We start from the raw sequence: 21,521 nt of genomic DNA on the forward strand, positions 1-21,521 counted from the left end.
AGTGGCAAAAGATCTTGTTTCAAGGACAGTGGAAAAGAGCACTTGTCCTGACCTCCGCACAGGTCTTCTTTGGTTTTTTGAGGTAGCCCAGGCTGACCTGGAATTCACTATGTAGTCTCAGGTTGGCCTTGAACTCACAGTGCTTCTCCTACCTCTGCCTCCCAAGTGCTGCCATTAAAGGCATATATTGCCACACCCAGGTGTAGAACTCAGGTCTTCTAATCCTTAATCTAGCTTCTATGCCCTAACTGCCTTCACAAAGACAGGGAGTTTCTCAGGCATCTGTTATCCTATCTTTATTCCATGATGAAGTATGGACTAAGCAAACATAGATGATAAAGAGTATATTCTCTCGCTGGGCGTGGTGGCGCATGCCTATAATCCCAACACTCAGCAAGCAGAGGTAGGAGGATTGCCGTGAGTTTGAGGCCACCCTGAGACTATGTAATGAATTTCAGGTCTGCCTGGGCTAGAGTGAGACCCTACCTTGAAAAATAAAAAAAAAAAAAAAGTATATTCTCACTTTCAGGTGCATAATGACAAGCTCTTTTTAATGTACTTGAAATCAGCAAGCTGTGGTTTACCTCATGGTTGTTTAAAGTTAGTTGGTGAAAAGTAAGGAATTACAAGTACTCTTGTTTTCTGATTGCTTTTGCAAGTTAAATGAAATGTCTTATACCTGCCTTTAATACAACAGAGTGTATTTGTTATAATGCTAATGTCATTGCAGCAAATAATTATATTTAAATTAGGAAATTGTTCTCTAATTTGAGATGTCTTGTCTTCTACTTGCCTCCACTCAACTCTGGTTTCATACTAAGCATCAGCTTCTAGAATCTGATGAAAGAGTATGCAGGAGGCACCCTTCATAGTCACATTGTAAAGACCTGTTGTTTTACAGATACCCAGCAGTGGTTCAGAACCCAATCTCCAGTGACTTAAAGCAATTTGCAACAAGGTAGAGAAACCAGTTAAAAAGTATTAGTCAGAGTTCTTGAGCTTAGCCAGTGATAACATGTCTAGACTATAATATTCCAGACTGGGCAACTAATATATAATGAGATGACATTGCTGTTCTGTACCTAAGTGACTTCTTTCTTTCTTTTTTAATCCAGCTTCAAACACTGATTCAAGAGACTGACCCTGGTGCGGATTACCGTATTGATCGGGCTTTGAATGAAGCTTGTGAATCTGTAATACAGACAGCCTGCAAACACATACGGTCTGGAGACCCAATGTACGTTTTCTTATTTGTGGTACTATCCATATTGTTTTGTGGGGTTTTGTTTTGTTTTGTTTTTAGCTGCACAAGGAACATCTCAAATGGTTTAACAACTTCCTGAAAATTTGTTGAACAAGAATATTTTTAGTAAAGCTAGTATTGGAATCCAAACTTTTTATTTGCCTCCTCCATGTTGTAGACACATCAAAACCTGGGATTGTGGTGATGTTTGTTTTTTGTTGTTATTTTTAACAAAAAGTTAAAAATAAAAAATATTGACAGACAAGAAACCATGATAATTCTCACTCCACCCACACTTTTCCGCTCACAAATCCCCCCCTGGATCATATCCCCTCCCCCTCAACTAGTTTCTCTCTTATTTTGACATCCTCTTTTCCTCCTATTATAAGGGTCTTTTGTAGATAGTTCCAGGCATTGTAAGGTCATCCATATTCATCCATATTTTGTGTCTGGAAGATTGCATTGTAAGCAGTCTTACTCTTCCTTTGGCTCTTTCTGCCACCCACCTCTTCAGCAATGGACCTTGAGCCTTGGAAAGTGTGATACAGAGGTCTTAGTTCTGAACACTCTGCTGTCATTTCTTCTCAGCCCTATGGTGTTATCCCAGTGATTACCACTGTCTGAAAAGAGAAGCTTCTCTAACCAAAAGTGAGAGTAGCATTACTATATGAGTGTAAATATTAAGAAAGTGGTGGACATAATATATGTATTTAGCTAGATAACAATGGGAGTTACTCCCATAGGGCTCATGACTTCCCTGACATAGGCTTCTGACTAGGTTTTCAGTACCCGGCATGTATTCCCTCTCATGGAGCAGGCCTCCAGTCCCCCTGTAACGGACACACCAGTGTTGCACCGGTTAGCACATTCAGCCAGGCTGGCCAGTCTTAAGGCTTGCAATGTCCATTGCTGTTTACAGCCATTGATGAATACTTTCTCCCATTAGGCTGCATGCAGTGTAGTTTTTTTCTAGCTTTCTGTCAGCTGGTCTAAAGGAGATTTTCAGCTCAGCCCAGCTTGATTTCTCAATGACCTACAGCCCAAGCATGTGGAATCTTCAGCAATAGGGTCTTACCATTTAGTTTTGGTAGGAAACCAAGAGCCTTAGCAATGGCCTGTAATAGTTTGGGGACATCAGAGTCCTCACTGGCCAACAGCTCACTGGAAGGTCTCCCATCCCTGGTGCTAAAATTTTCATAGTAGCAATCTATGACTTCTGGGTGCACCATTATCTAAAGAAGTAGGTTTCCATATGGTTTATTCATCTTAAATTTTGATTAACCCTCTTCCTACCCCTTTTTGGTTTTTCGAGGTAGGGTCTCACTCTGGTCCAGACTGACCTGGAATTAACTCTGTAGTCTCAGGGTGGCCTTGAACTTATGGTGATCCTCCTACCTCTGCCTCCCCAGTGCTGGGATTAAAGGCGTGAGCCACCATGCCCGGCATTACCCTTTCTTTACTTAATCCCTTCCCCTGACCTCATTTAGTCTATTGGACCCCCGGTAATCTGTTCATCTATTTACATATATACAATACACTCCCTTTAAGTCCTCCACTCTCCTTCCTTCCTTATAACCTCTTTCTAGTTTGCTGGCTTCTGCTACTGACTTTACTGACAGTATCTGTGCATGTATGGGCCTCTCTATTAGGTCACTTATAATCCAGATGAAAGTGTGACAGTGAAACACTAAGGATAAAGTAACATGTATGTCAGCACTCTGGCCTTGTCATTCTTTGTATGTTGACTTACTGCATATATTTGCTGCTTGATTAATGATCAAAAAGGCGGGGGGAGTTAATTGTGGGACTGCAGAGATGCCTTAATGGGTTAAAAACACATCCAGATTCAATTTACCAGCCACCCACGTAAAACCTGATGGATATTTGCAACATCAAGAGACCGTGGCATACCCATACACTGCACACGTATGAGCTCTATGTGTGGTAATATGGGTAAGTAGGTAGGTAGGTAGATTTATCCTTCCTTTAAGACAGTTAATTGAGTCAGGCATGGTGGCACAAACCTTTAATCCCAGCACTTGGGAGGCAGAGGTAGGAGGATCATTGTGAGTTCGAGGCCACCCTGAGATTACATACTGGATTCCAGGTCAGCCTGGGCCAGAGCAAGACCCTGCCTGAAAAACTACATACAACAAAACCAAAAGCAGTTAATTGCAATCGAAACAATGGTAATGGGTATGATCATAGACAGTATCAATATTAGAGTTACATTCTTAATCCAGGAAAGCTAAATAGATGCTCTGACAAAATATGAGTCTTACGCCATATTATGTGGAAATAATTCTTAAGAGATTCCTGCTCTTTCCCTGTCTCTCTCCAATAAATAAATAGAAATTTAAAACAATGCACTGTGGGCTGGAGGAATGGCTTAACGGTTAAGCACTTGCCTGTGAAGCCTAAGGACCCCGGTTTCAGGCTCAATTCTCTAGGACCCACGTTAGCCAGATGTGGGGGGCACAAACATCTGGAGTTCGTTTGCAGTGGCTGGAAGCCCTGGCGCACCCATTCTCTCTCTCTCTCTCTCTCTCTCTCTCTCTCTCTCTCTCTCTCCCCCCCCCCCCCATTTGCCTGTTTCTCTCCCTGTCACTTTCAAATAAATAAATAAAAATGAACAAAAAAAAATTAAAACAATGGGCTGGGGAAATGACTTAGTGGTTAAGGTACTTGCCGGTGAAACCTAAAGACCTAGGTTTGATTCTTTGGTACCCACATGAGCCAGATGCACAAGGTGGCACATGCAGCTTGATTTTGTTTGCAGAAGTTGGAGGCCCTAGCACACCCATTCTCTCTATCTGCCTCTTTTCCTTGTCTCTGACTTTCTAAGTAAATGAAATATTTTGCAAAAACAGATTGTGGGCTGGAGAGGTGGCTTAGCAGTTAAGGCACTTGCCTGCAAAGCCTAAGGACCCATGTTTGACTCTTCAGATCCCATGTAAGCCAGATGCATGAATGTGAGGCGACGGCAAGGTTACACGTGCCCACTAGGTGTTATAAGCATCTGGAATGCTAATACAGTGGCTGAGGCCCTGGCAAGCAAATTCTCTCCTTCTCTTAAAAAATAAATTACAAGTAAGAACAGATTTCCTATTCTATAAAAATCTTTAGAGCTTACAGCCAGAAGTACATAGCAATAAACTGAACATAGTCCAGGTTTATTTATTTATTTTGTTATTATTATTCTTATTATTTTGTTTTTTCGAGGTAGGGTCTCACTCTAGCCCAGGCTGACCTGGAATTCGCTATGGAGTCTCAGGGTGGCCTCGAACTCAGCAATCCTCCTATCTCTGCCTCCCAAGTGCTGGGATGAAAGGTGTGCACCACCACACCCGGCTTCAGGTTTATTATTTTGCCTTGTAAAAAATACTACTGATCATCCTGTGGTAGGAATTAAAAATGGTAACCTTGAGCTGGGTGGGGTGGTATACCCCTTTAATCCCAGTAGAGACAGAGGTAGGAGGATCACTGTGAGTTCAAGGCCACTTTAAGACTACAGAGTGGGGGACTGGAGAGATGGCTTGGTGATTAAGCTCTTGCCTGTGAAGCCTAAGGACCCCAGACCTCGGTTCGAGGCTTGATGCCCCAGTACCCATGTAAGCCAGATGCACAGTTGGTGCTTGCATCTGGAGTTTGTTTACAGGGACTGGAGGCCCTGACACACAAATTCCCTCCCTCTCTCTGCCTCTTCTGCTCTCTGTCTTTTGCTCTCAAATAAATAAATAAAAATAAAAATAAAAATACTACAGAGTAACTTTTAGGTCAGCCTGGGCTAGAGGACCCTACCTTGAAAAACAAAGAAAAAAATCTCTGCTTATGTGTTTTAGAAATTTTTCATAATTAGACTATGCATTATGCCACACATCTTTAATCCCAGCACTTGGGAGGAACAGGTAGGAGGATCACCGTGAGACCACCCTGAGACTACATAGATAATGCTAGGTTAGCCTGGGCTAGAGCAAGACACTACGATCAAAAAGAAAAAAAGGGGGCTGGAGAGATGGCTTAGCGGTTAAGCGCTTGCCTGTGAAGCCTAAGGACCCCGGTTCAAGGCTCGGTTCCCCAGGTCCCATGTTAGCCAGATGCACAAGGGGGCGCACACGTCTGGAGTTCGTTTGCAGTGGCTGGTAGCCCTGGCACGCCCATTGTCTCTCCCTCTCTCTCTCTCTCTCTATCTCTCTGCCTCGTTCTCTGTCTGTTGCTCTCAAATAAATAAATAAAAATAAACCAAAAAAAATTTTAAAAAATAAAAAGAAAAAAAGGGATAAAGCAGCTGTGCCCAGGTTGTTTTTATATATGCTGAATTCTAAGTGCCCAAGTAATTCTGATGTTGGTAGTGGATACTATATTTGATTGTGTATTTCTCAAGGAAATATTATTATAGAGAGTGTTTCAGAGCCTGTCATCAGAATACTTCTCAGTGGTTACAATTTCACTTCCTTAATGGCCAGGATCCTCTCGTGTCTGATGGAACATTTATACACAGAGAAAATGGTAGAAGATTGTGAACACCGTCTCTTAGAGCTGCAGTACTTCATCTCCCGGGATTGGAAGTGAGTATTTTTTTAAATTTTATTATCTTATTTTATTTTATTTTTTTATTTTTTTGATTTTTCAAGGTAGGGTTTCGCTCTAGCCCAGGATGACCTTGGAATTCACTATGTAGTCCCTCAGGGTGGCCTCAAACTCACAGTGATCCTCCTACCTCTGCCTCCCAAGTGCTGGCATTAAAGGCGTGCGACACCAGGCCTGACAAGGAAGTACGTATTTTAAAACTAGCATTAAAGGGCTAGAGAGATGGCTCAGGGGTTAAGGCACATGTCTATGAAGCCTAAGGACCCATGTTTACTTCCCTAGTATCCACATAAGCCAGGTGACCCATGCATATGGAGTTTGTCTGCAGTGGATAGAGGGCCTAGCCCCTTCTCTCGCCTCCTCCTGGCTCTACCCCTCTCACTCACTCACTCTGTTAACTAAATAAATATATATATATATTTTTTTTTAATTTGAGAGCGACAGACACAGAGAGAAAGACAGGTAGAGGGAGAGAGAGAGAATGGGCGCACCAGGGCTTCCAGCCTCTGCAAATGAACTCCAGACACGTGGTTCCCCTTGTGCATCTGGCTAACGTGGGACCTGGGGAACTGAGCCTCGAACCGGGGTCCTTAGGCTTCACAGGCAAGCGCTTAACCGCTAAGCCATCTCTCCAGCCCAAAAATATTTTTTTTTAAAACTAGCTTAAGGCATTCTCATTCTTTTTCTCTTGTGGACAATATTACCTGTATGTGGGATTAAGCCCAGGACTTGACACTTGATAAGCATACTTCTAAATTTTGCCCCATCCCCCACTTGTATATTTTATTACAATTATTAGAAAATTATCCTCACTTAGTAGCAGAGGCCAGTAAGTTAAAAAGGAGACATAAAGGGAAGAGAAAGGAAGGGAGGAGGGTACTTAATAGGTTGATATTGTATCTATGTAAGTACAATGATTGAGCTGGGGAGGTAATATGATGGAGAATGGAATTTCAAAGGGGAAAGTGGGGGGGGGGTTACCATGGGATATTTTTTTATAATCATGGGAAATGCTAATAAAAATTTTAAAAAATAAAATTGTCCTCAAATTCTAGAATAGGTAATAATCTCCAACCCCCAGAAAACCTTTTTTCACTGCTTCCAGAACAATATCTGAAAGCAGAGTCAGCACACTGCTAGTCAGTACCAAGTGTACCACTACTTTGGAAGTCAGCATCAAAATGTTTCTGATACCACAAACATCTCTCTAGAAGAACACTGGTACCTATGTGGGAAGTAAAAGCATCTTCAGCTGTAACTCTTAAGATTATTTGAGTCCTTAATTGATTTCCACTAGAATGGGAATATGCTTTTATTTCTTACACTATTCAAAGTTGTTGGAATATTTATCAGTTTTTATTCTGAAAACTTATCATTAAGTGACAACTTGATTTTGTAATCTCCCTCTCATCCTGGAGGATGGGGATGAATTAGGAGAATGGTTTCATAACTGTAGACTCGCGGTGGTTGATTGCCTGTGTTCCCCTCTTCATGCCTTGTTTTCCCGTGCCACTGTTCTTATGCTGGGATTAAAGGTGTACACTGCCATATCTGGCCACAGTTTTTTACTAAATACTTTTTCCTAACTATGAATGGAGTGAAACCCTATTTGATGCTATCTAGATTCAGCAATCACAAGATATGGGTAGGAAAGATTCCTCCGTGCTTAAGGTGCCTGCTTATAAAACCTAACAAACCCAGCTCTGATTCCCCAGTACCTACATAAAGCCAGATGCACAAAGTGGTACATGCATTTGGAGTGTGTTTGTAGGGGCTAGAGGCCCTGGTGTGCCCCCCACATCTCTCTGCTTGCGAATAAATAAATTTACACACACACACACACACACACATATGCCAGGCCTGGTGGCACGTGCCTTTAGTCCCTACACATGGGAGGTGGAGGCATTAGGACCAGGAGTTCAAGACCAGCCTGATCTACTAAAGACAGCCTTAAAAAAACAAAACAGGGCCGGGCATGGTGGAGCACGCCTCTAATCCTAGCACTCAGGAGGCAGAGGGAAGAGTATTGCCGGGAGTTTAAGGCCATCCTGAGACTACATAGTGAACTCCACGTTAGCCTGGACTAGATAAGAGTGAGACCCTACTTTGAAAAACCAAAGACCAAAGAAAAACAAGGCTGGAGAGATTGCTTAGTGGTTAAGGCGCATTCCTGTGAAACCTAAGGACTCAGGTTTGATTCCCCAGTACCCACATAAACCAGACACACCAGGTAGCACATGTGTCTTGATTTTGTTTGCAGTGGCTAGAGGCCCTGGTGTGCCCATTTATTCTCTCGCTCGCTCTGCTTCCTTCTCTCTCTCTCTCTAATAATAAATAAATTAAATTAAAAACAAAATGAAACAAAAGTCCATGGAAAGTGATGTTTCTCTTTTACCCTTTAGGCTGGATTCTGTCTTGTACCGAAAGTGCCAGGGAGATGCTTCTCGCCTTTGCCACACCCACGGTTGGAATGAGACCAGTGAACTTATGCCTCCTGGAGCTGTCTTCTCTTGTTTATATAGGCATGCCTACCGCACTGAGGAACAAGGAAGGAGGGTAAGCTGTCAATGTTGCGGTTTTTGTCGTTTTCTGTTTTATTTTTTATTTTTTTTTGCCGGGGGGGGGGGGGGGTCCCGAGGTCTTGCTCTCTGTCTAGCCCAGGCTGACCTGGAATTCACTGTGTAGTCTTAGGGTATGTGTCACCATGTCCGGCATTATTTGTTTGCTACACTTTGTTCTAGAAACTTCTTTATTCAGGGAGTTTTTTGTTGTTGTTTCTGTTTTTGTTTTAATGCCTCAAAAGAACTTTATTTATTTATTTATTTTTTCAACATCTTGTTCTGCTACTTCCTTGGCCCTTTTTGCTTAGATGCCAAATAGATGGGCATTGGCACAGGCCATGCAGAGACTTGGGAAAGTTTTGAAGTTCTCCTCCTCTGTGATGGGTCTGGCTTTTTCCTTTTTACAGTCATTGTGAATGGGCATAACAGGTCCAATCAACTGAGTAGCCAGTTTGAGTTCCTCAGTCCCTTCTTAGGGACTGAGGGCTTCCTAGGGAAGAGGATGATCTTGGAGCAGTACTCCTGCAGGCACTGCATATTAGCATGCAGAGACCGTGGACTTCTTCCGCCTCCTCGGATACCAATAGTCCAGGCCACCTTTTTGTGGATGCCAGCCACCCTTTTGTGATCTTTGGTCAGTCTGATTTGTAAGATTCAGAATCAGGCGATGCATTTAGAGAAATGTACTATTTCAGTTGCTACATGTCTGTCTTGGTTTTTACTCAGCTATGTTAAGAAATCATGGCATTTCCCTCACACAGTGGTCCTCATTAGGGCCTCTACATCCTGCCAACTGCTAACTGCAGTAAGAGGCTCCTCTTCATTAAATGCACCAAGGGTGGAGTCTTTCTTGCTAGCTTTAAAAACAAACAACAAAAAAACCTTGCTTTAAAAAAAAAATTGACCTGAAATTCACATAGCATAAAATTAACCTGGGCTGGAGAGGAGGCTTAGCAGTTAAGGTGTTTGCCTGCAAAAGCCAAGGAACTCTGTTCGATTCTCCATGCAAGCCAGATGCACAAGGGGGCACATGCATCTGGAGTTCATTTGCAGTGGCTGGAGGCCCTGGCACGCCCATTCTCTCTCTCTCAAATAAATAAATTAATTAAATATATATTTTTTAAATTAACCTTTTAAAAGATAAAATTTTCTGGGTGTTACGGCACATGGCTTTAATCCCAGTACTCAGGAGGCAGAGGTAGAAGAATCATTTCCCCTCCCCATCTCAATCAGTCTCTCTTTTATTTTGATGTCATGATCTTTTCCTCCTCTTATGATGGTCTTGTGTAGGTAGTGTCAGGGCACTGTGAGGTCATGGGCATCCAGGCCATTTTGTGTCTGTAGGAGCACGTTGTAAGGAGGCCTACCCTTCCTTTGGCTCTTACATTCTTTCCGCCACCTCTTCCGCATTAGACCCTGAGCCTTGGAAGGTGTGATGGAGATGTTACTCAGTACTCCAGTCACTTCTTTCCAGCACTGTGATACCTCTGGGTTGTCCCAAGGTCACTGCCATCTGAAAAGAGAAGATTCTCTACCCCAAGTGAGAGGAGCATTAATATAAGAGTATAAATATTAAGAGAAGTGCTTACTGGGCAGTTTGATAACCATAGTATATATACCTATCCAGACATCAGCAGATATTACACCCCTAGGGCTCATGACTACCCCTGTTTTAAGTTTTCAGTATCAGGGATGTGTTTCCCCCCACGGAGCGGGCCTCCAATCCATTTGGAGGGCAGTTGGTCTCCACCATGACAGACGTGGCTCTATTGCACCCGTTGGCTCATTTCTCCTGGCTGGCCAATTATAAGGCTTGCAGTGTCCACTGTTGAGTATCTTCACTGGTGGTATCTCTTTCTCCCATTGAACTACATGTAGAATGGCTTCTTCCAGCTTTCTGTCAGCTGGTCTACATGGAGGGAGGTTATTAGCTCAGTTCCAGCAGGACTTCTCAGTGGCCTTGCAGCCCAAGTATGTGGAGTCTTCAGCAGTAGGGTCTTACCATCGATTCCTGGTGGGAAACCAAGGGCCTCGGCAATGGCCTATAATGTTTGGGGGCATCAGGGACCTCCCTGGCCAACAACTCCCAAAATACTAATTTTTGACCCTCTTCCCATTCCACATAATTGGTATGGAAGTGCTGGGCGTGGTGGCACACACCTTTAATGCCAGCATTCGGAGGCAGAGGTAGGGGGATCACTGCTAAGTTTGGGACCACCCTGAGAGTCCCTAGTGAATTCCAAGTCATCCTGGACTAGAGTGAAACCCTACCTTGAATAAACAAAAAACAAAAAAAAATTTTTTGTATAGAAGTGTCTGATCCTGACCTATAATTACTGCTTCTGTAGTTGGCTGCATGTGCCAATTATATTACATAGTCTTTTCTGAAGCAGACGTGCTATTCTACCTATATACATACTTGGCAAGTTAATTGTGCTAAATTGAAACTCTAATTTTTTAAAATATTTTATTTATTTGAGGGTTGGAGAGGTGGCTTAGCGGTTAGCGGTTAAGCACTTGCCTGTGAAGCCTAAGGACTCCGGCTCGAGGCTCGATTCCCCAGGACCCACGTTAGCCAGATGCACAAGGGGCGCATGCATCTGGAGTTCGTTTGCAGTAGCTGATGGCCCTGGCGCACCCATTCTTTCTCTCTATATATATGTCACTCTCAAATCAATAAAAAATACACAAAAAATCTAAAAATAAGTAAATATTTATTTGAGAGAGAAAGAAGCAGAGAGACCATTTATGTGGGTCCTGGGGAATCAAACCTAGGTCCTTTGACTTTTAGGCAAATGCCTTAGCTGCTAAGCCATCTCTCCAGTCCCGAAGCTCTAAATTTTTTATTTATTTTTATATTTATTTATTTGCAAGGAGAGAGACAGCAAAATTGGATGTGCCAGGGCCTCCAGCTAGTACAAATGAACTCCAGATGCATGGCCACTTTGTGGATCTGGATTTACATGCATACTGAGAAGTCAAACCATAGTCATTAGGCTTTGCAAGCAAGCAAGCACTTTTGTTGTTGAGCTGTCTCTCCAGTCGAAACTCTTACTATTTTCAGAGAAATATATTATTTTACATAGTATATTAGAAAATGCTTACTGTACAGTCCTAAAAGACTTTTCACAGCTCCTAAAGCATTTCATTCTTATTCAGGAAGAGATGCAAGGTAGAAAGTTTGGGAGATGCCCAGCATGGTGACACATGGCTTTAGTCCCAGGACTTGGGAGGCAGAGGTAAGATCACCGTGAGTTTGAGGCCACTCTGAAACTACACAGTGCATTCCAGGTCAACCTGGGCTAGAGAGCAACCTTACCGTGAAAAAAAAAAAAAAAAAAAAACACTAAAAGAAAGAAAGTTTAGGAGACAAACTGCAAATTGCAAGGTTAATTAAAGTCTTGTTCATTTTTTCATGTAGCTCTCTCGGGAATGCCGTGCTGAAGTTCAAAGGATCCTACACCAGCGTGCCATGGATGTTAAGCTGGATCCTGCCCTCCAGGATAAGTGCCTAATAGATCTGGGAAAATGGTGTAGTGAGAAAACAGAGACTGGGCAGGTAGGTGACCAAGCTTCCTGTTTGTTTTCTGTTAATGTTAGTGAGCCAAGTTTCATGTAGTACACTCATGAAATCTACCTCAGTGTTTACTTCACAGATGTTATTTGAGCCAGGCCAAGCATGTACCCATGTGGTGCCCCATACTCTCACCTGCAGTGACCAGATCATAACATCACATGTCCTGCTCCAGTGCTCTTCTACCCATTCTTATTTAAGCAAGAGTTTCTTACTGCTCCCAGAGCTATTTGATGAGCTCCAGCAGTTCTGAGGCCTTTGTTTCCCCACAGGACTGGGGTTACAGGTATGAGTAGCCATACTCAGCTATTTATGTGTGTTGTGGAGATTTGAACTTGGTGGTCTCATGCCTCATCATTCTTGTGCAGATTGTTATGGAGCCATCTCTCTAGCCCATCCCCCCTTTTTTGGTGCCAGGGTTTCACTCTAATCCAGACTGACCTCCTGGAACTCATTGTGCCTCAAGCTCAATGATACTCCTACCTTAGCCTCTTAAGAGCTAGGATGAAAGCATGTGTCACCATTCCCAACTTATAAAAGAGGAGTGTGTTCATGTGTGCAGGCATACCATTGTTTGTTTATTTGAGAGAGGGAGAAAGATAGAATAAGCATACCAGGGCCTCTAGCCACTTCAAACGAACTCCATATGCATGTGCCTCCTTGTGATTGATTGATTGATTGATTGATTGATTGATTGATTGATTGATTGATTTGGAGAGAGAAGAGAGGTAGATGGGGTGGGGAGAGAACAGACATGTATATCATTGTGAGCATGTGGAGGCCAGAGAACAACTTTCAAGTTGGTCCTTACCTGTGTACCTCACTTTGAAGTAGAGTTTCTCACTTAAGTCTCTGGGGCTGGAGAGATGATTTAGTGGTTAAGCCACTTGCCTGTGAAGCCTAAGAGCCATGTTCAACTCTCCAGGTCCCATGTAAACCAGACGCACAAGGTAACACAAGTGTGCAAGGTTGTACATGTGCACTAGGTTGCACATCCATCTGCAGTTTGATTACTGTGGCTGGAGGACCTGGCACACCAATATTCATTTTCTCTCTCTCCCCCATTTAAAAAAAAAGAAGCAAGTCTGTTGGGCTTGCTTCTAGCTTCCAGAAATTCTCTTTGTTTCTTCTTCCCATCTCAGCAACAGTATACTGGGATTACAGAAACTCACCATGGCTTCTCACTTTGTTTTTTATTTTGTTTTTATGTCTTCTCACTTTTTTTAGAAGTATTTATTTTTTATATTTATTTATGTACAAAGAGAGAGAGAATGGGCACACTAGGCCTCTACCATTGTAAACAAACTCGAGACACATGTCCCACCTTGTGCATCTGGCTTATGTGGCAAGAATCGAATCTCTGTTCCCAGGCAAGCGCCTTAATGGCTAAGCCATCTCTCAGCCCTATTTATTACTTTAATATTTTATTTTTATTTATTTATTTGAGAGAGAGAATAGGCACAGCAGGGCTTCCAGCCATTGTAAAGAAATTCCAGATGTATGCACTACCTTGTGCAACTAGCTTACGTAGGTCCTGCCTTAGCCACTACGGCATCTTTTCAGCCCATGTCTTCTCACTTTTCACATGGAGTCTGGGGCTCAAACTCAAGTACTTTATCTGCTATTACATCTCTCCAGCATCATGTAAGAGTATGTGGTTTTTCTAGGGAGGATCTCATTCTAGCCCAGGCTGACCTGGAACTCACTTTGTAGTTCCAGGTGGCCTTAAACTCCAGCCATCCTCCTACTTCTGCCTCCCAAGTGCTGAGATTAAAGGTATGTACCACCATGCCCAGCTCATATATAAGTCTTCTGAGTTTTTATTTTTTGGTTTTTCAAAGTAGGGTCTCACTCTAGCTCAGGTTGACCTGGAGTGCATTATGTGGTCTCAGGGTGGCCTCAAACTCACAATGATCCTCCTACCTCTACCTCCCCAGGTGCTGGGAGGATTAAAGACATGCACCACCACTCCTGGCTTTTCTTTGTTTCTTTTTTTCTTTTTTTGAGGTAGGGTTTCTTTCTCTGGCTCAGGCTGACCTGGAATTCACTGTGTAGATTCAGGGTGGCCTCGAACTCATGACGATCCTCCTACCTCTGCCTTCCAAGTGCTGGGATTAAAGGTGTGTGCCAGGTTGGAGAGAGGGCTTAGTGGTTAAGGCTTTTACTTGCAAAGCCAAAAGACCCTGGTTCAATTCCTCAGAACCCATGTTAGCCAGATGCACAAAGGGGCGCATGCATTTGGACTTTGTTTGCACTGGCTGGAGGCCCTGGCACACCCGTTTACTCTTTCTCTCCCTTTTTCTCTGTCAATAAATAAATAAAAATAAAATATTTAAAGGTGTATGCCACCAAGTCCAGCTTTTTTTTTTTTTTTTTTTTTTTTTTTGAGGTAGGGTCTTCCTGTAGGCAAGACTGACCTCTTGTTATTTATTGGGTAAGTGAAAGAGAATGGGTGCCTCTTGCCACTGCAAACAATACTCTAGACACGTATACTGCCATGTACATCTGGGTACTGGTGAATTGAACCTGGGCTTTCAGGTTTTACATCCAAGTACCTTTAACTGCTGAGCCATCTCTCCAGCCCAGGAAAACGGGATTTGCTGAGAAAGTAAACAGGAAGAAAGCCCAGAGTTTCAGGATAAGGATGCTAGAATTTTGACCATAATCCAAAGAAGAGATAAGAAAGAGGAGAATAAAGATTGTGTTTTCTGAGTTCGAACTCAGAAAAGTAGGTAGACTTAGCAGTGAGAATCCACAGGCAATTGCTTTTATTTTATCTTGCCTTTCTCTTTCTTTTTCTGCTTTTATAAACCAAATGCATGCTTTTACAAAAGTATAAGCAGCTAGATGTGGTGGCACACGCCTTTAATCTCAGCACTTGGAGGCAGAGGTAAGAGGATTTTTGTTAAATTCAAGGCCACCCTGAGACAGTGAATTCCAGGTCAACTTGTACTACAGTGAGACTCTTCCTCAAAAAAAAATTATGTATATACATATATATATATACATATGTATGCATGTATGTTTGTATGTATATAAAAGCAAACTGTAAATACATTCATGTGTTCATAGATTCTGGCATGTACCCATATTGTGGCTGCCCTAGAAGTTGCGTGAGGGCTGGGGGTGGAGGTGGAGACGAGACATGTTGCTCAGTGGTTAAGGCCTTTGCTTACAAACCCTGATAGTGTGGGTTCAATTCTCCAGTACCCATGTAAAGCCTGTTGCACAAAGTGGCACATTCATGTGGAGTGGTTTTGCAGTGGCTGGAGGCCCTAGCATGCCCATTCTGTCTCTGTTTGTCTCTCTGTCTCTGCTTGCAAATAAAAATATGTGTTCAGAGCCAGGTGTGGTCGTGCACACCTTTAATCCCAGCACTCGGGAGCCAGAGGCAGGAGGATTGCGGCAAATTTGAGGTCACCCTGAGATTACATAGTGAATTCCAGGTCAATCTGAGCTAACGGGGGGTGGGGGCACTGATATTATACACAGGCAGTACCATGCCTGGCTATATGTGACTTAATACTGTAATTCAAGATGGGGTTCTGTAGTAGTGCACATGGAGCCTGTAAACCTGGGTTCACTCTTTGTTCAAGTATTAATGTGTCTTTAAGCAAGTACTAGTTCCCACATAACTTGCAGTTTCACAATCATTGCAAGCATGTACTTTTTTGTTTGTTTGGTTGGTTTTCCAGGGTAGGGTCTTGCTCTAGCCCAGGCTGTCCTGGAATTCAGGTTGGCCTCAAATTCATGGTGATCCTCCCACCTCTGCCTCCCAAGTGCTGGGATTAAAGGTGTGTGCCAATTCACCTGGGGCCAAGCACTTTTTTTTTTTGTTTGTTTTTTGTTTTTTTTTAATTTGAGGGAGAGGCATACTAGGGCCTCAGCCACTAAAACTGAACTCCAGATGCTTGTGCCACCTTGTGGACATGTGTGACCTTGCACTTACCTCACCTTTCTGTGTCAGGCTTACATGGGATCTGGCAAGCCAAACATGGTTCCTTAGGCTTTTCAGGCAAACACCTTAACTACTAAGCCATCTCTCCAGCCCATCAAGTACTTTTCAAGGCTGCTTCTTACTTGCAGTTTCCAATATGGAGAAGTAATGATGTGATGGAATGAATGCCTACTCATTATTAGGCTTAAGTTTGAGGTGAATACATCAAAATGTCTTTCTTGGGCTGGAGAGATGGCTTAGTGGTTAAGCGCTTGCCTGTGAAGCCTAAGGACCCCAGTTCGAGGCTCGATTCCCCAGGTCCCAGATTAGCCAGATGCACAAGGGGGTGCACGCATCTGGAGTTTGTTTGCAGTGGCTGAAAGCCCTGGCACACCCGTTATCTGTCTCTCTCTCTCCTCCTCTCTCTGTCACTCTCAAATAAATAAATAAAAATGAACAAAAATTTTTTTAAATGTCTTTTTTTCTTTGAACCTCAATTCACTCATCTACATGGAAAAAATAATTCTATTTCCATGCATAGTTCGCGCCCCCCCCCCCATGTCCAAGGTAGGATCTCACTCTAGCCTTGAAATTCACTATGTAGTCTCAGGCTGGCATCAAACTCACAGTGATCCTCCTACCTCTGCCTCCCAAGTGCTGGGATTAAAGGCCTGAGCCACCATGCCCAGCTTTCAACAGTCATACTTTGACAAATCAAATGAAGCTTTTGTGTATGTTCAGTCAGTTTTTAAAGGAAATGGAAGGAAGAACCAGTGCAAAAGGAGTAGATAACAGATATTTCACCCTCCCTTACTTACGGAATTGTTGGACACTAAAGGCTTTCCTTTTTCTCTGTAGGAGCTTGAGTGCCTCCAGGACCATCTGGATGACTTGGCTGTTGAGTGCCGAGACATAGTGGGCAACCTCACTGAGTTGGAATCTGAGGTAAGCTGTGAGCAGATCCATGAAGAAGAGGCTGCAGGCAGCCTGGGTGTTTTTGCTCTTTTCTTCTGTGTCTGTACTCTACAGAAAAAATTCCTGTTACACTTCAGGTCTTTGACATTAAACATTCATAACATAATTCTTTCAGTGAGGTCACTTGGTACTGTTTGTATGGGTTTTTTTAATTACTTATTTGAGAAAGAGAATGAGAGTGAATGAGTATGGGTGTGTCAACACCTCCTGCAAATGAACTCCAGACATATGTGCCTCTTTTTGGGTCTGGCTTTACGTGGGTGTTGGGGAATTGAACCCAAGTCCTTAGACTTTGTAAGCAAGCACTTTTTTTTAACTGCTGTGCCATCTCTCCAGCTCTCTCTCTCCAAACATGTATATTTTTTTAAAAAAAATTATTTATCCAGGCATGGTTGCACATACCTTTAATTCTAGCACTTGGGAGGAATTTAATTTATTTATTTGAAAGGGAGGGAAGGAAAGACAGATAGAGAAAATGGGTGCACCAGGGCCTCCAGCTACTGCAAACAAATTCCAGATGCATGTACTACCTTGTGCATCTGGCTTAGGTGGATTCTGAGGGATCAAATGCAGGTCCTTAGGCTTCACAGGCAAGCGTTTTAACTGCTAAGCCATCTCTCCAGCCTCTGTGTGTATGTGTACATACGTACACTTTGGTTTTTGTTTTTTTAATTTTTTTATTGACAACTTCCATAATTGTAGACAATAACCCACGGTAATTCCCTCCCTCCCCTCACTTTCTCCTTTGCAATGCACTCTCCATCATGCCCCTTCCCCCTCTCAATCAGTCTCTTTTATTTTGATGTCATCATCTTTTCCTCCTGTTATGATGGTCCTGTGTAGGTAGTGTCAATCACTGCGAGATCATGGATATCCAGGCCATTTTGTGTCTGGAAGAGCACATTGTAAGGAGTCCTTCCATTCCTTTGGCTCTTATATTCTTTCCGACCCCTCTTCCTCAATGGACCCTGAGTCTTGGAAGGTGTGATAGAAATGTTTCAGTGCTGAGCACTCCTCTTTCACTTCTTCTCGGCATCATGGTGCCTTCTGAGTCATCCTAAGGTCACTGCCATCTGAAAAGAGGAGCTTCTTTAACCAAAAGTAAGTGTAGCATTAATATATTGGTATGAACATTAAGAGAAGTGCTTACCAGGCTGTTTGGTGAGCATAGTATATACATTTAGCCAGACACCAGCAGATGTTTCATCCCCTAGGGCTCATGACTACCCCTGTCATGGGTTTTAAGTATCAGGCATATATTCCCTCCCATGGAGCAGGCCTCAAGTCCAATTAGAGAGCAGTTGGTTTCCTCCATAACAGACATGTCATTATTGCACCCGTTGGCTCATTTGGCATGGCTGGCCAAATATAAGGTTTGCAGTGACCACTGTTGGTTATCTTCACTGGTGATTTCTCTCTTTCCCATTGAACTACATGCAGTGTGGCTTTTTCCAGCTTTCTGTCGGCTGGTCTGCACGGAGGTTTTCAGCTCAGCTCCAGCAGGATTTCCCAGTGACCTTGTAGCCCAAGTATGTGGAGTCTTGAGCAATAGGTCTTACCATCTATTTCTGGTGGGAAACCAAGTGCCTCAGCAATGGTCTGTAATGTTTGGGGGTTATCAGGGACCTCCTTGGCCAACAACTCACTGGAAGGTATCCCATCCCTGCCACTGAAAATTTTCTAGTAACAATCTATGGCTTCTGTTCCATTTTCCAAAAGAGTAGGTTTCCATATGATTTATTTATATCCTCTTAGATTTTGATTAGCCCTCCCTCCACCTTTTCTTTACTCACTCTCATCCCCTGACCTCACTTAGGCCTTTTCACACCCATTAATCTCTGTGTGTGTGTGCACATGCACACACACATGTACATACATATAATATCATCCTATCAAGTCACCCCCCCCCTTTCTATTCCCTTTTTATCCCCTTTCTAGCTTACTGGCCTCTGCTACTGAGTTTTATTCCTACTCAGATAGAAGTCCAATCACTTAATCATTTGTAGCTAGGCACCCCATATGACAGAGAACATGTGACGTTTGGCTTTCTGGGAACCATTTTTTTTTTTTTTCCAAGCTAAGGTCTCGCTCTAGCCCAAGCCGACTTGTAATTCACTATGTAGTCTCAAGTTGGCCTCACAGTGATCCTTCTACTGTCCTTCCCAAGTGCTGGGATTAAAGGCATGGACCTCCATGTCTGGCTCCCTGTTTATGTATTTAATACATTTATGTTTATATATTTAATAAAAGCTTGGGATTGCCAGTTTCATGTAAAAAATTGAACACACATGTTTACCCTATTTCACCCTGAAACCTACTAAAATATAAAACATGAGGTTAAAAACCTCACGAGTGAGCCAGGCGTGGTGGTGCATTCCTTTACTCCCAGCACTCAGAGCCAGTGGTAGGAGGATTGCTGTGGGTTCGAGGCCACCCTGAAACTACATAGTTAATTCCAGGTCAGCCTTGACCAGAGTGAGACCCTACCTTGAAAAAACAAAAGCAAAACAAAAAATCATGAGCATAAACCTACTGTTTATAAGTATAGGGATTGGTCTGGAGAGATGGCTCAGCTGTTAAGGCACTTTTGCAATGCAAAGCCTAAGGACCCAGGTTCAATTCCCCAGTACCCACGTAAAACCAGATGCATTAGATGGCGTCTGTGACTGGAGTTGTTTGCAGTGGCTGGAGACCCTGGAATAGCCATTCATTCCTTTCTTTCTTTCTTTCTTTCTTTCTTTCTTTCTTTCTTTCTTTCTTTCTTTCTTTCTCTCTCTCTCTCTCTCTCTCTCAAATAAATAAAAATAAAATAATCTTTAAAAAAGAAAAAGAAATCGCCAGTTGTGGTGCACACCAGTAGGAAATTGCTGAAGAGATGGTGGTAGGAGGATCAGGAATTCAAGGCCAGCCTGGGCTACTTGTTAAAATAGAAATATAGGGTTTGTAGGTTGGGCATAGTGGCATATGCCTTTAATCCCAGTATTTGGGAGGCAGAGGTAGGAAGATCATGTGAGTTCAAGGCCACCCTGAGAGTACATAGTAAGTGTTTTTTTGGTTTTTCAAAGTAGGGTCTCACTCTAGCCAGGCTGACCAGAAATTCACTGTGTTGTTTCTGTGATGGGAAATTAACCAAAAATGTTACTACAGGATAACTCAACTCCTGCAGGAGGTGGGCATGGTAGTGCATCCTGTAATCCTAGCACTCAGAAGGTGGAGGCAGGTTGCTCAGCTACATAGAGAGTTTGGGGACAGTATGGGATACGTGAAACCCTGTCTCTGTGTGCACACATACATATATTTTTAATATTTGTATACAAATATATTTATTTATATATTAAACATATAAATAATATCTTTATCTACAGTAGTTACCTTGTGGAGATAGAAATCAGAGAAATAGGGCTGGAGATAAAGCTCAGATGTTAAGAGTACTTGCCAAGGGCTTGAATCCCTAACATAACATAAAGCCAGGTCTGATGGGCATACCTGTATTCCCTATAACTCAAGAGTTGGAGGTGGGAGGATCAGAAGTTCAGTCATTTGTAACTACTTGAGTTCAAGGCCAGCTTTGGATACATGAGATCCTGTCTAAAGTGGGGTAGGACCAGGAGGAGTAAAAAGCCTTCGGGGCAGAGGGAGGAAGGAAAATCAGAAGGAGGAGAAAAGGAGGGAAAATGGAGAAAAAGGGATTTTGTTTGTTTGTTTTTTGAAGTAGGGTCTCGCTCTAGCCCAGGCTGACCTTTGCCTCCCAAGTACTGTGATTAAAGGTATGCACCACCACACCAGCTTGTCATAAGCTTTGCAGTGCTTATTTGAGTCATTGAAATTGGCAGTAAATAAAATCATATTTCTTAGCTAGTCCTTCTTTTGCCTTTTAGTTTTCAAGTTTGTTGCCTTCTCTTTTACCTGCTGTCTTCTCTCCCATTCTCATTGTCCCTACAGGCTAATAAGGACATTTGGATGCATTGCTCTTTCATGGGAGTTGTTACTTCATAGCTTGTGTGACCTAGGATTGTTGTGCTAAGGACTTTTAGTAGTTATTTTCAAGAAGTTGTGGCTTATCATCTGGTTGAAATGAGAATTGAATAGGAATAGATGTCAGCTACCTATTTTTAATTTGAGCTCCTTCACATTTTGGAAAAACTCCAAAGGTTTTACATGCTCTAATATTATTGGCAAATATTTCTTCATCCCTCCTTTGTTAATTCTTCCACTTCATTTGCTCAGGTTTAGTTCCCTGTGGGAAATGGGCATTTTGAGGGTAAGAGTACTTTTATATATTCTGAGACCTAATTTTAATTTACCTATTAGAATAGTTTCTAAACTGTACTTGTTAGACTGATTGCCCCTCAGTACTGCTGATTCCTCTTCTACCTCTTGCTGTTTGTAAAGCCAGAATGACTAATCTATTTAATTTTCTACAGGATATCCAAATAGAAGCCTTGCTGATGAGAGCCTGTGAGCCCATAATTCAGAACTTTTGCCACGTAAGTGATGTCTGGAGGAGCAAGGGTTAGAAGCAGAACCACATACATTGGAACTCTGGCTCCCAAAGTTCTTGACTCATCTCTTTCTTCAGTATGCATTCCGACCAAATGACAGCCAGCTTTAACAATTAAAAGTTGGAGTGATTAACAAGAC

General features: G+C 42.7%; 1 protein-coding gene across 1 annotated transcript in view; it reads left to right on the forward strand.

Annotated features, from left to right (window-relative positions):
* Nucleotides 1-21,521, forward strand: part of Glg1 (golgi glycoprotein 1) — a 124,332-nt gene that overhangs the window by 75,245 nt on the left and 27,566 nt on the right. The window contains exons 9-14 of the mRNA XM_045142114.1: nt 1,116-1,237; nt 5,710-5,811; nt 8,236-8,389; nt 11,816-11,953; nt 16,764-16,850; nt 21,305-21,367. Of these exons, the coding sequence (XP_044998049.1) occupies nt 1,116-1,237; nt 5,710-5,811; nt 8,236-8,389; nt 11,816-11,953; nt 16,764-16,850; nt 21,305-21,367 (666 nt within the window). The remainder of the gene's footprint in view (nt 1-1,115; nt 1,238-5,709; nt 5,812-8,235; nt 8,390-11,815; nt 11,954-16,763; nt 16,851-21,304; nt 21,368-21,521) is intronic.

The sequence above is a fragment of the Jaculus jaculus genome, chromosome 1 (genome assembly GCF_020740685.1).
Source record: "Jaculus jaculus isolate mJacJac1 chromosome 1, mJacJac1.mat.Y.cur, whole genome shotgun sequence".
Lineage (NCBI taxonomy): Eukaryota > Metazoa > Chordata > Mammalia > Rodentia > Dipodidae > Jaculus > Jaculus jaculus.